This window comes from Alosa sapidissima, chromosome 7 (assembly GCF_018492685.1).
Source record: "Alosa sapidissima isolate fAloSap1 chromosome 7, fAloSap1.pri, whole genome shotgun sequence".
Classification (NCBI taxonomy): Eukaryota; Metazoa; Chordata; class Actinopteri; order Clupeiformes; family Clupeidae; genus Alosa; species Alosa sapidissima.
Genome location: NC_055963.1, coordinates 10,869,602 through 10,885,005, shown reverse-complemented (window position 1 = coordinate 10,885,005; position 15,404 = coordinate 10,869,602). Strand labels below are relative to the sequence as shown.

Genomic DNA, 15,404 nt, shown 5'->3' with positions numbered 1-15,404 from the left:
GAAGTAGGCCGTTTGCACCAGAAACGATAACTAGAATGATTAAAGTATCCACACTGACCAACACTAGGGTGAGTCTCTCTAAAGTTTGATGGATTCTGATTAGCAGTCAGCTTTTAATCGTTTTCAAAATTGCTCTGAAAGTGATGCCCCAACGATACTATTCATGGCGTTATTGTTATCGTTATAGTTTATGTGTGGACGTGTCATTCATTCATATTAGCTAGAAAGATACTTTTTTGCTGTTATTGATACAGTTATCATTGTTGGTGTGAACGGCCTTTTAAGCATCACTTAAAACACCAGTCAGACAGACACAGACGCATACAACCCCCCCCCCCCCCCCCTCCTTAAACACACACACAGATTGTGACAGATGTTTGTGACGACTGAATCATCTTTATTAACTTTTAAGATCTTTTGCTTTTTAATAATCTGTCCATCTGTGAATGAGTTGCATATATAAGATATTTTAAATATATAGGCTGTACTCAATCTAAGCAAACCAACAATAAAACAACCAAGAGTGTCCCTGAAATCATTCGTTTTTTTGTGTTGTTCTTTTCAAAATGAGGGAGGGTGGTGGTGAGGGTGAGGGTGGTGGTGGTGGTGGTGGTGTGGGTCTTAGGACAGTAGGCTTCTTTTAGTCCTTTTTGCTCCCCGGCCCCACCCCAACACCATGGGGTGGAACCCAGTCTGATGCCCAGACAGTGTAGGGGGCGCTAGTGAGAGGAATCTTCCACACTCGCTCTCTTGGCGGAGGGTTAGATCAACAGTATCTCTACTGTAGATTCGCACAGCTGCTGTGAATTCTCACACACACACATACACACACAGTCATCTACAACACCAAACACCCAGATTTACAAAGCCTCACATGCTGTGTTTCGCAAGAACCACAACACTTGACACACACTCACACACACACACTCGCATAAGCAGTTGCTCAACATTTTCACACACACACACACACACACACACACACACACACACACACACACCACACACACCACACACACACACACACACCACACACACACACACAGATCATTCACACCCACTCGCTATACAGCAATAAATCCCTGAAGAGCATCCCCCAGAGTCTTGGCCTCAGAGCTGTAGTATGTCTGAGGGCCTGGCGCAAAGCCCTCTCTTCTGACCGCTGCGTCCTGGCCAGTCTGCCTGGCAACATCACATCTCTCTCTCTCTCTCTCTCCTCCTGAACAACCCAGGGAGGGAGCCAGGGGAGTCCAGGCGAGGTTAGACCTCCAGGAAGTCTCTGTCCAAGTCCATGTAGGCCTCGTCGATGTAGCTGGCGATGGCACAGGCGGAGGAACGCTCAGCGGTGAGCAGCACCGACACAGTCTCCTTCCAGTAGGTGAAAGGGATGCAGGAGCTCTGTAGGGACAGGGAGGGGAGGGTTACAACACATACTAAAGCCTATAGGTACAGTATATAGCATAGGTAGGTAGTATGGGGATACTTGATCATTTAATTGATAATTGTATGGGCAGTCGTGGCCTCCTGGTTAGGGCTTCGGGCTTGGAGTCGAAGGGTTGCCGATTCGATCCCCGACTAGTGGGAATGGCTGAAGTGCCCTTGAGCAAGGCACCTAACCCCTCACTGCTCCCCGAGCGCCGCTGTAGCAGGCAGCTCACTGCTCCGGGTTAGTGTGTGCTTCACCTCACTGTGTGTACACTGTGTGCTCTGTGTGTTCACTAATTCACGGATGGGATAAATGCAGAGACCAAATTCCTTGTATACGCAAGTATACTTGCCCTACAAACCTGATTTACATTTTATATTTACAACACATAACTATAGGTATATAGTATAGGTGGGCTATAGGTAGGTAGTATTGGAATAATTAATTAATCGATTATCAAAATAGTTGATGGATGTAATAGGTGACTACTACGGTAATTGAGTAATTGTAGCCGTTATATTACACAGCAAAAAATTCATTTTTCAAAATGGGGGGGAATTCCCCCCTTAGGTTATTCATATAGGGGGGATTTACACAATTTGGTGGGGGGGTTAATTCTGATACCAAGTCAAGAATTGCGATTTTGATACTACTTTGATAGTTTTTTTAAAATGTATTTGATTTGGGGGCCCCCACCACCTTGACGTCATCAGTAATATTGAATATACTGTAGTGGGATCATTCACAACAGTGGCCATCCTAGATTCTGCTTGACTCTCTCCACACACACAAACACACACTGACTTTTCAACCCGCGACCCCCAAAATAACCGTGCCAGAAACTGGCGACCCCCACTATCCCTGGATGTGACTCAAAAAATAAAATAAAATGTGCGCACCGGCCATACGCACTAGGCTTATCCAAACACGGGCTTAACGACGAATGCTGTCGTGCAAACTTAACTTTGAAACATTACTTTAATTTCCATTTTAACCGAAGAATATCTCAGTCAGGGTAATATCCACAAACTGTTGTAAACATATGTACATTGTTGCTGCGCAAATTTACATTTTGGCAACTATGTTTCAGCGTTAATCTCATCTAATGAGATGGGGGGGTCCCGACCCCCACTTTGGGAACCCATGGCCTATGTGATATGTTTCTATTTCATATATTTTTAAATTCATATAGCGTGTATTTAGTTAATAATGTATAGTATTTTACTAGTAATTACTAGTAGTTCAACATATGTAGTAATTTGAATGCTTCATATTGATTTTTAAACTATTACATTTAGGCATATCTTTAATGTGGTGTGTAGGTCTAATTGAGTGCACATTGGTGATGTGTAGGTGTAATTGAGTGCCTGTCACTTTAAGAAATATGTTAGAGTAATTAGCCTTCATCCTGACGGTTTTAGGCTAGTGAATAAAAGTTGTGCATTGAGCATAAGGATATGTGGATGCAATTCATTATGTTTTCTATGTCATTAGATAAAATAAATGTTCAAAAAAACGAACAAGTCGAAGAAAATCTTTCTGGGATCAAGTGTTTTGCAATGTTCACTAATGATTTTAGTGAGCATTACTGGCAGATGTGACCTGAGCTAGCAGGGTAGTTACCAAGGAGCTCTCTCCAGATGTAAAAGTTTGCCATGGCTGCGTAGCCTATTTGCGTAAGCGCAAAGTGGCTCGCTCTCTCCCTCTCCCTCTCCCTCTCCCTCTCTCCGTGTGTGTGTGTGTGTGTGTCTGCGTCTGCATGAGGCTATGTTCAATTCAACAAAAGTGTATGCGGGAATTTCTCGCATTATGATGGCTAGAGTTGTGGGACTTGAACAAATGATGTGCAATACCCACAATCCCGCAGTGAAATTTAGGCCCTGCACAGTATGTATGGCCTGCTAATCTAGTTTTAACATCAATCATCTCTGCACCCCCTCTTTTTTCCCCTGTGAGGGAAATGTCCTACATTCAGTCACGTCCATCTGTGCCCCATTGCTGGAGCTGAGTGCAACCATGGAAGTCAGTATTCTACCAAGTGCACAATGGCACGTTTCAGACACGGCTCACTGCTCTGCTTCAAATATGCCACACACACACACACACACACCTGAAAGCAGCGTGGCAACCAGGGCGCTACAGAGACGGAGAATTTGGTAGAAACAGGCATAACACTGAAGCTTTGGAATGGTTTCAAAAACACGTAAATGTAGGAACGTGTCCCCCATTAAAGTCCCCACACAGGTATTGAAACACTGTAAGACAACAACAAGCCGAGCTCCCTAATGCCCCTTGGCCCACTCACGTTCTCCAGACAGGTGCTGTCCTTGTCCTTGTTGAGGTAGTGGTGCTGCCAGAAGCGCAGCAGGTGGTGGAAGTTGTTGAGTAGGAAGCCGGGGTACTTGTCGGCGTACTCCTTCTCGCGGAAGGCGCCCAGGTAGAAGGGCAGCTTGCCCCGCCGGCGCGCCAACATCAGGATCACCAGGCTGGTGTTCAGACAACTCACGTTCTCCTGAGGGCCACAAAGAGGAGGAGGAAGAGGAGGAGGAGGAGGAGGAGGAAGATGAGGAGGAGGAGGAGGAGGAGGACATGTGAGTGCTGGACAGTGTGTAAAGGAGCAGCAAACACTCCGTGTGAGCGTGTGCTCTATAGTGATGTGACCAGGGAGGTCCACTACAACTCGAAGTAGTGCTAAGGTTAGTGTTAAACTTTTATTTGTAAACACTACAATAAAAAGTTTAAATCCAAATTAAATAGGAATATGTTCACTGCTGCCAGGTAAGCATTGAGTGGAGTGGAGAGTAAGTTTTGGGATTTTTGTAACTCAAAACGAGTGCCACTCTGAATTACAGAGGTAGGTATTGTCACAGACGAATCTGATATCACAGCAGAGTGCTTTTAATAGAAACCTCTACCTGCCAATGAGTAGCCAAGTTGACCATTGGACTCCCAGTGAGCACATACTATATCCAACTTAGATATGAAAGTGCACTGCAACTCTACAGTATGTAGTGCCTCATGGAAAGTAAACCCATAGTAGTGTAAGGACAGCCATTCTCATGTTTTATGGGGCATACTGCAACTGACCAAACACCAGCATGTAATCAAAGTGAACAGGTAAAAGCAAGGCGGGGTGTGAGGTGGGGGTCGTCACCTGAGTGAGGGTCTGCACGTTGATGATGTTGACCAGTCTGAAGAGGAAGAGGAGTCTGTTCTCCACACGGGCCATATAAGAGAGCAGCAAACATTCTGACAACATCTCCACCACTGGGGAGGCAAAGGAATAACAAAGGGGGGGGGGGGGGGCATTTAATTGTTAACGTGTTTAAGCAAGCTGCATATTTCAAAAGCAGTTACGTGCAAGACAGAACAGCCTTCAGTCAATGCCTTACAGTTTCAAAAAACAAAGTCATTATGCTGTAACCACAAAACAAACAAAAAGAAAATCTTTACGGTGTATGCTTCAAATGCTCTGAATAGATGGCATACCTTTCATGTCATCGGTCTGGCTCTCGAAGCGGTCTAGCGAGAGAACTATACACCTCACCAGCATGTTGGAGTCCACTAAGGAGCTGTTGATCTGGTTCAAGAACATCTGAAACTGGACAACAAACAAGCGTCGTCAACAACAATCACAACAACAATCACACCTGTACTGAGAAATGTAACACTTCCTTGTCCACGGTGTAAATCAAGGCTCAGGGCAGAGCTTACCTTTTCCTCTGTGTTGACATATTTGTTGAAGCGCTTGAAGGCGTCCAGGTTGAACTTCATGAGTTCCCCCAGAAGGTCAAAGTAGCTCTGCAGCACGTCACGAGACTTACAACCACTGTCAATGATGCAGTAGAGTATGTGCTGGAGACAGAGAGAGAGGGATGGGGGGACAGAAAGACAAGGAGAAAGAGAAAGAAAGAGAGAGAGAGAGAGAGAGAGAGAGAGAGAGAGAGAGAGAAAGAGAGAGAGAGGGGGGGGATGGGGGGGCAGAAAGACAAGGAGAGAGAGAGAGAAAGAGAGAGAGAGAGAGAGAGAAAGAGAGAGAGAGAGAGAGGGAGATGGGGAGACAGAAAGACAAGGAGAGAGAGAGAGAGAGATGGGGGGGATGGGGGGACAGAAAGACAAGGAGAGAAAGAGAGAGAGAGAGGGAGAGAGGGGGGGGGATGGGGGGACAGAAAGACAAGGAGAGAAAGAGAGAAAGAGAGAGAGAGAGAGAGAGAGTGTGAGAGAGAGATGCACATAAAGGAAGGAAAGAAGGAAGGAAGGAAGGAAGGCAGACAGAAAGGAGGATAGGGTACATTAACGATTAACGAGACCAAATAAACACGAGTATGTAGCATCAGGTAGTGAGCAGATGGCAGTCATGTGATGGTTGCCAGCCTGCGGAGCACGGAGTGTGGAGTGGCGGGGAGAGAGAGCAGGGCCAGAGTGGGCATACCTCCAGCAGCCCTCGCTTCAGCAGGAACACCTGGTCAGCATACGAGGTGGCCCCTCGCAGGAAACTCTCCACCGCTCTCGCCTGCCAGAATCTACACACACACACACACAGTGGGGTGGGGAGAAGAGGAAAGGCCAATTAAAATATATGTGTGAATGAGAGTGTGAGTTTATATATACACATATAATATATAAGAAAAATAATACAATTCTGCCCTAATATAATAGTATAAAAGATTAATTCAGAGAAAGGTACAACTGTTCAAACACCTATTTAACAAACTATTTAAAACCGTACAAGTATGTTTTTTTTGTTTTTTTTTACCTGAAAGAGGAATCGGCTGGTTCTTTCTTCATGACCGAAATCAAACGCGTTAATAAGCCCTTCTTTCCGTCACAAACCAGATTCCTAGCGAAGCAGACAGGGCAAATTCTTATTTAATGACACAGAAACATTAAAACACAGAAACATCTTCTGAGAAAACTGTATGCAAATTACCTGTCAGTGTTGACGAGCGCCTCGACCTCCGGAATATTTGCCTTGAGCGAGATGGCGCTGAGTTCATTCAACTCCTGATTGTTGAGGAGCAGGTACTTGTTTCTAAACGAGGTCAAACAGTAGACAGGCATGTCAGGACGCACACAGACTCATACGATACAAGGTTAACAGTTTTGACCTGAACAGCAGTCAAATCTGCGATCTTTACAAATAGGTCAGGGGCACAATTAGCTCTAAATGAGCACTGAAACTCGACGGGCTACATGACAAACTTGTCTGAGGCTACGTTTACACTGTCAGTTAAAGGGACACCAGGCAAGCCTGATGCTTTTTCTCTACGAAACTCCCCCTCGCTCAGTCTGAAACTCTTTTCCTTTTCTTTGAGTCTTCCATCAAGGGTTTTTGCTGCTTCTTCGCCGGCTCTGGCATTATACACACGTTTGCAACAATCTCTAGCGTTTCGTTGCCTGCCTCTGTGCTATAAACTGATCCTGCTTTGGTCGGCGGGTAGGATACACTGAACTTGCAAGCGGGATATTCTTCCTACAGGCAGTAGGGGCGGGCGAGAGAGCCTTCATTCGCCCCGTAATGAGTCATTTAACCATATAACGACTTACGAAGATGATTAATTAACACGAAAACGTTGCCTGGTGTCCCTTTAAATGTGACCCAATTCCTAGTTCTGAGGAAAAAAGCACATGGATTTCCATATTTTCCTGAACAGTTTCAGGCCTTAAAAAATAAATCAGATATGAATCGGATATGTGCCAATGCCATCTAAACAGGCAAATTGGATATTCCCTGTCATTTTCAGCTTGCACATTGTTGAAAATGCCTTTTTGCATTTACATTACACATAATATTATTTCCACATGCAGAACTGGCAGAACGGTGAATTTAAAAATGATCGAAAAGCTGCAATAAGGGCTCTCCACTTTCTTTTTCTTAATAATGCAAAGCTTGTGTTATTTTGCATGTTTGCAGTGCCGTCTGTAGACTTGCTTTCATTTCAGAGACCAAAATCCCACTGATGCGCATGTGGGTTGTCTCAAGTCTTAATTAGTGAACCATGTGAACACATATCTGATATGGGCCACTGAATCATAGATGTAAACATGCAGTCCAAAACAATCCAAATAGGCAAATAGGATATAGACTTTGCATCAAGGCCTGCCTTGAGACTAAGCTACACGCACTACAGGCAGTACATTGGCAACTTTTTCCTCTCCGTGGCAAACCGATAGAAAGTAAAATTTAAGGCCTGATTAACATTATAATAACACTAAAATCAGCATGATTAAAATTATTGTAACATGAGTATTATAATGTTATAACAGCAAAAAACACAAAGAGCTTAGTTGGAACCGAACAGTATTTAGCTTCGGAGCAAAGTGACTCCTCCTCATTCAGATCAATTTAATGGGTGCATAAAAACCCGACAACACTCACTCGTGATGATCACTGAAGCTCTGGAGCAACCTGAGGAACTGGATCTTGAAGGAGATTTCCTGATAGGGAAGGAGGGGCAGGCAGCATTTTTTTATAAGGCTTAATTCACACCACTCCTTATTATGACTAAGGCTGGGTATTGTTACAGCCTCCACTACATTTCTATCAACATTTTACAAAAACAAAAGGGCACTTTTACAATGATGATAGCCCTTAAATGAGGTAAACGGTAGTACAGAAACCTGTGGTAAATATGCTCATGAATGTATCATTAAATTATGTTATCAGATATCATATACCAATCCAGTATTTCTACAAGTTAGTCTCAGTTACAGTCTCAGTGAAGAATAGGATCACAATTGAGCACTTTGTATCACCAGTCTATCCATAATTGTTTTGGGTTGGCTCAGCTTTTTTAATGACAACACGGGTCAAAGAGGTGACTTACTGGGCTGCAGTCGCAGTTCTGGTTCTGGGCGTGCAGCACATGGTTGGACGTGTGTTTCCTCCAGATAAGTTTGTCGAACAGGTTATTAAGTCCAGGAATCAATTTGAACTCAGCGAGCATTCTGTGAACCTGTTCAACAGAACCACAACGTTCATGACATGAGGACTATATACACCGACAGGCAGACTACCTCCTCATTTCCACTGGCTCCGTCTGTGTGGTGTTTTCAGATGCGTCCCAATGCGTAAAAATAGACTTGGTGCGCGTCTGAAGCAAAGCAGAGCATAGATTCTGCTACGCTTCTGAAACGCGCTGCTGAGCAGCTGGTGGAAGATGAAACACTGACGCGAGTTGTGGCCATCGGCTCTGTCAACATGTCAGAGATACGCGGAAAGCCAAAAGGAAGCGGTGGAAACCATTAGAAACAGTTGATTTACCGGGACCAAAATATCTGCCAAGTACAGAACCAAGAACATCGAGAATATACTGAAGTGCACCAGGTCACAAAACACAACTGGCAACAATCTGGTGACGGACCATCTAAATTAGCTTGGTCACTAGTCTAATCTCAGATGGAAAAAGCCGACCGATGGTCACTGACTAAACTGACCACTGGTCACACGTCTGCTACACTCACCTGATTCCTCTGTCTGCCCATGAGCATGACGCACAGCACGTAGAGCACCTCCACCTTGTACATAATCTCATGGACGATCTTCATGGACTGCGGTAATCGGTGGCCCAGCGGGCTGGCCGTCAGCGAGCTCTCATCGGAGGATTCTGGACAGGAACACAAAGACACGGGTCAGCACCATTACTACAGCAGGAGTCACGCTGATGAACTGCCCACGTCTTTGAAAAAGGCATGCACGGTCATTAGCATTTGAGTGAGACAGAAAGCATAGACATACATCTATCTTTTACAATAACTGAACCATTTCAGTTCAGAAATTCACCATGTTACTTACTAGAATACATGGGCCTTGATCAAATCGTGAAGTCAGAAATACCTCAGTAGTGGAATTACCCACTTAGTGCTGTCTGTTCCAGTGACCTCCAGTGCCTCCAAGAAATATTTAATAACTCATCTTTTGGATGCGTGTCAGTATGGTTCATGCTGCATGTTGTGGCAGCCACACAATATATCTTTTATTTATATATATATGTATTGTGTGCCTGCCACGTATATATACATATATGTATCAAAATGAACATATATAATATGTTATATAACAACATATAAATACAAATGAAAATAAAATAAATATTACAGTTAACCCACTCTAAGTCAAATGTAAAATTCCATGACTTTTCCCTGACAAAAAAACTGAAATTCAATGACCTACTATATAATGAATGGTACAATTACCGACCAAATATACCGACCAAAGATTTCAGAGCAGCTGCAGAGCGTTCATGAATGTTTTACTTTTTTGTGGGAGATGAATAAATGGGGATTAAATAAACAAAGTTTATTTAATAAACAAAGACTAACTACAACTACTCAAACAGCTAATAAACAGATATACAACAATTATAAATAGAAATATCTGTATTAATTTGTAAATTTAAACAGCTACAACAAAATTTCCTGATATTCCAATGTTTTTTGGCTCAAGAATAATCAAATTCCCTGACTTTCCATGTCTGGAATAGACTTTCTAAAATTCCATGATATTCCAGAAATTCCATGACCCCTGGGAACCCTGACAGTAGGTTTAAGCTGAAGCGGTCCTTCACCCGTGCTGCTCTGCTCGGCCTCCTCCGTGGCCATCTGCATGAGCGCGTCCAGCACCAGGGCATTGTCCAGCCAGGCGTGCCAGTCCTCCAGGTCCTGCAGGAAGGTGGCCGTGCCCGTGGCCTCGGACACCTTCCTGGTGGCCAGCTTACACAGGCGCTCGATGAAGCCCGGGATGTTCAACAAGGTCACTGCCAAAGGGCACAGCCGACAGGAAGAACAGCCATTAGAATATGCAAACAGTAATATTAAAATGTTTCGGCATACATAAAGCCTGACTTGGAACAGCATCACAAGCCATGACGGCAATAAACTTCCCTATCAAACATGACTATGATAAACTTCCCTTTGAAAATCATGACTATGATTACAATAATACCCTAAAAAACAAATTCAGTGTCAATGGTGACAACTGGCCGTACATCAAGTATTGAAGTGTTTATCTGACAAGCAAGGCTACCTTCGACCAGGGACCAAGTGTCCTACTGTTATCTACTTTTTAAATCATATCCTTGCAGCAGACTACATATTTTATTAGTATACAAACTACAGAACAATTTATACCCACGGTCACAAAACACAAAACAAACAGACAATGCCTAGTGTACAGTTTGGTCTGGGGAATGCCCATGGAGGTGGTCATCTACCTTGATTGACTTCGGCGCGGGACGGGCATGCGTTGGCCTTCTGCTGGGCGTTCCTGGCCAGGAGCGTGTGCTTGTCGTCGGCACCCACGTCCGGCTCGGAGATGGTGACAGATAGGATGCGGCAGAAGTTGGCCAGCTGCTGCTGGTTGAAGCTCTGCACCAAGTTGGCCAGGTTGGGGATGTCCTCCAGCTGGATCATCTCCTGACGAGCAGGGAAGAGGGAGTAGGAGGCCCAGAGTGTGTTAGAGCGGCACTAAACTGGAGTTATGGCCCAAGCTATCTACCAGCGAGAGTTGCAAAACCTTGCAAACACCACCAACAGCGCAGTTGACACTGATAAAAGCTTTAATTGTCCTTCACAAGACCATAGAGTGTCAAAATCCATTTGAAGATGGCAGCAAAACTAGTAGTTGCCTCACTTTTATCTTGTAGCCTATTTCTTCACATTAATTTACATTCTACTGCTGCTATTTCGCTTTGGACAAAAGCATAAATAGGTCTTCCTATTTTCACTGCATTAATTGTATTGTATGTGTTGTTGTATATCTCCTTACCATCTTGTGAATTCTCATTTTTACTTCATTATAAATCTCTGATGTATTATTAATTGTTTTGTTGCTTGCTTGTTTGTTTTTATTATTCAATTGTTTTGTCTCTTTAATATTGTGTTAAATGCTCCAAATGTAAAGCACTTTGAGCTGCATTCTGTGTGTGAAAGGTGCTATACAAATAAAGCTTATTATTACTATTATTATCATAACTATTATTATTACTATGCAAATCTTGCCTTGAGAATTGAGTAATTCCTGAAGTAATTACTATAGGAATGGTAGCACTTTGGCAGCACTCATCATTTGCAAAAAAAATAAATAAATAAATAAATTTAAAAAAAACACTGTAGCATTAAGTGCACCTTAGTGACAAACCCTCACCTTTCGGACTCCAAGGATGTCCTCGATCAGCGTGGCCGTTTGCAAGAAGGTCTTTTTGTTGGACGTGAGCGTGAAAAGGAACATGATGAAGTCGTCCCGTGACGCAAGGCTTTTTGTGATCCCATCTGTCTGCAGTGGACAAAAAAAAGCCATTCTGGGATAAGCACCAAAAGTAGCGATTCTGCTCAAGCCAAGGCAGATGTTTAATCGGGAAATCTTACTGCTAAATGTCAAGGAGCTCTACAGGAATTCAGGTCTGATCTTAATCTTGTACTTAGTAACTAAAGCTTAAAATCATAGTTATGCAAAGTAAAATTCACTTCACACCACTGGAGCGTGAAAGTGTACTTACGCAAATGCAGCAATTGTAGAGGACACTCAGACAATCTTTGACAAGGTCGTCACTCACTGTAATGTTAAAAAATGCATACGTATGTTACAAATCAGCACCGGTCAAATTCTAAAGGCCTTTTCAACAAGCAAGTTGAACTACTAATATAAGGAGAAGAAATAAACAACTAGTACTTACTCTTAGGGGTATCTTTCTGAGTAGTAAGCGTAGGCCTCATAAGGACCTCCACCAACAACTATCCAAAAAGACAACAAAAAACGCTCTGTCAACAGTCAATGACTTGTCATTATCATGAAAAGATCAACGTTCAGATCACCACAAGCAACATCTGTGGCAAAATGTCCTCAATAACAGACTATTTGTATGAAAATGTCTGACGCAAAGCACTTTAATTTGACAATTCAAAGAGTAAGGTCAGCGGTTAATGACTTTACAAGATTAGGTGAGTTATTGAGGAGGATCAACTAAAACCTCATTTCAATACCGTCTTGTACTACCGTTTCCCAATCATAATGTAAAATGGTGGTAATGAGCATCTAATCTACTTGAACTGGGGCTACTTTTCATAGTGGCCAAGCTTATGCTGCATGCCATATGGTTTGTCTCTAATATATTAATGACAATACATTAGACAAAATTTACACAACACACACAAGTAACGTTTCTGGCAATGAATACGGTGAAGCATTACAGTGAAAATACTCACATCAACTCCACCAAAAAGGTCAAATGTGTAAGTGTTGGGATATGTGGACTCCTGAGAGGTCTTCCTGTCCTCAGTGACAAAAGACATGGCCTCCATGGATAGCAGTGATGACATTTCCTGTAAATCCAATAACATGTTAAAACATACACACCAAGCACATCTTACATAAGCATTAAATGAGTGTTGCCCTACATGAGAAGCAATTACATACATTTCTGAAATAAACATTTTATATTTTGGATTGGAACAGTGGGAGATTGCAGATTGTTAGTGCAGAAAAGAGTCAGTATAGAAAGGCTAGACCACATAGTACCTTGACCACATTGTGAATCTGGGACATGTCACTGTTAGGGCGGCTGTTGTCGTACAGTCTCCGCAGCAGGATGGGGATGCCCTGCCATCGAGCCTGCTTGTCCCTCTCCAGAAGGAGCGCCTCCGGCATCTGGGGAAAGCAACCATGATGGGCCATTCCAGTGTTTTTGGATAAGAAGCAAGCATTGAAATGCATTGAAACAACAACAATCAAAATGTTTCATAAATGCTGGTCTGAATGAATACTTATCCTATTAATTTACAGCACAGTTAACATTTTGCTCAGATCAGTGGAATGTGTCTCTGCCCTTCATTGAGTGAGAACCAACAACTTGTTTAGAACTAATTATGACGCCTCAGAGTGATGTAAATATTCTTAGTAGGCTTCTTCTAATAAGCGCAGATGTGAAACAATATCAGTGCAAATGACAAGATAATGCAGGATAAAGTAACCACAAAAGTTGATCCTAATTCGATTACAGGTTATACGAGTTGACTGGCTATGGTATCTGGTGTCAGCTGTCACTGTCAATCCAGGCGATAGTACACTACAGCAGCGGCCAAAAATCATCAGTGTCAAAATACATGTCTGGGCGAAGAGCTCAGTAGCAAACAACATTTACTTCGTTGCAAGATAGACATTTTATCTAGCCGTTTTTAATTTTGAAATGCCTAGACCCTAACATTTGATGACATAAACATAACATTAATGATACATGAGCCATCTAGCAGGGTAACCAGGGAGGGAACAACCAAGACATTTCATTGACTGCTGAATGTCAGTTAGGCTAAATCATTAAAAAAAATATTGCAGTATTGTTTAACAGCAAATAGGTTACCTATATTTTGCTATCCCGCGTTCACGTTAATTTGCTAGCTGCCAAGCCTAGCATTAACGTTGCTATTGTTCCAATAAGATAATGCATCGAGAAACATGTCAATACCGTTAAATCGAAATGCCTTTTTCACGCCTCTGTCAGCTGACGAACAAAATTAAGTGAGCTTGATGTTTGACAGTATGTAATACTCGGTTAACCGTAGCGTCAACAAACACATACCAATAAACTAGCAGGCCTATAAACTTCACTACCTAGACTACTAGCCATCTCCGGCCGACAAAACAATATTTGCAAGAGTTAGCCAGATTGTTATATTAGCCTTAGCAAAAGTTAGCTTGTCCCATTAGGTTAATCCTTCAAGTTACATAACTAATTTTAGTAAATAAATTGCATTGAGCATGAGATCTTTTCGACCATGTGCATGTTTGTTTGTTAACGTTACACATTGTTTTCGGTCCATACTTTCTATGATCATCAGACGGTTAGTTATGGCATTAGCTGACAGTTAGCAACCAATGCTACACAATCTACATAGCTAGCCAGCTATGTAAGGTTAGAGACTGGCTCATAAACTAGCTAGCTAGCTAGCTTGCTAACTACATTAGCTAGTGGCCTTCACATCTGGAGGAAATTATGCCACCAAGACAGAGAAATGTACGATGTCTTTACCTGTGTTCCTCGTTTCATTCCATGGCCTGTAACCTGTCCATGTCTGATCCTCGTAAGGATATTCTTACTTCGGTTTTTTCGACTTACAAATGTACGGGGGGACTCCAACCCCACTGGCGTCGCCATTACTTCTCTTTCCTGAACTCCTCGATAAAACAGGAAGCGGAGGTGGTCGCTGGGATACATCTATTTATCAAGGTAAAACAGCGTCATCTAACGGTCAAATCTAGAAACAATGGGTTTTAGGCATAGACTATATACAGTCTATGGTTTTAGGAATGCATAAAATACGTTGTGGGCTCATGTGCAAACTAAAAGACAGAAAGAAATCAAGAAAGAAAAAGAAAAATAGCCTATCATTTAAACCAGCGGCTGGGAAACACTTTTAACTGTAAATAATAATAATAATAATAATAATAATAATAATAAGGAAAACCTAGGACTATAGGTTTAGTGATTATGCTCTACTCTTTTGAATTTTACTGACACATGACATTAGAGTAGCTGAATGTGAAAATACACTCAAAGCAAATAGGCAGATTGCACAGGCTAAACACTTATCATCAAGGAGGGGTGTATGTTAGGAATAGGCTACATTCTGAAGTTTACAGTGTAAATGCAGACTGTAATTCTTGGACAGTCATGCATGTCTCAAGATGTCTCTTCACCCCCTCCATGTTTGGATACTGTCTGTCCTCTAGCCACTTTTTACCACTGTCTTTCTGCCTCACTGTTTGCGTGCTATATTAGCATATTAGCACATATGCATAACCCCTCCCTCCATACAAGGATACAAGGAAGTTTATTGTCACATGCATATAGTACCTGGAAGTAAGAAATGCAGTGAAATTATGTCTGGTGTCAGCCTATTTGTGGATCTATATATCTATATATTATATATATAGATATATAGACTTTATTCTTGCACTGTTGGACTTACTCATTTGCACTATCGCCAT

At 42.5% G+C, this 15,404-nt stretch overlaps 1 protein-coding gene across 1 annotated transcript; it reads right to left on the bottom strand.

The window, feature by feature from the left end:
* Nucleotides 1-376: 376 nt before the first annotated feature.
* LOC121713122 (short transient receptor potential channel 4-associated protein-like) lies at nucleotides 377-14,611 on the bottom strand. Its single transcript, XM_042097471.1, has 19 exons — nucleotides 14,446-14,611; nucleotides 12,939-13,067; nucleotides 12,626-12,742; nucleotides 12,097-12,154; nucleotides 11,920-11,975; nucleotides 11,568-11,696; nucleotides 10,636-10,837; nucleotides 9,991-10,179; nucleotides 8,888-9,030; nucleotides 8,251-8,379; nucleotides 7,803-7,861; nucleotides 6,354-6,455; nucleotides 6,180-6,263; nucleotides 5,856-5,946; nucleotides 5,138-5,278; nucleotides 4,913-5,024; nucleotides 4,578-4,690; nucleotides 3,729-3,935; nucleotides 377-1,395 (listed from the first exon to the last, which is right to left on the bottom strand). The coding sequence occupies exons 1-19, from the start codon at nucleotides 14,569-14,571 to the stop codon at nucleotides 1,258-1,260; spliced, it is 2,325 nt and encodes a 774-aa protein (XP_041953405.1). The 5' UTR covers nucleotides 14,572-14,611; the 3' UTR covers nucleotides 377-1,257.
* Nucleotides 14,612-15,404: the final 793 nt, after the last annotated feature.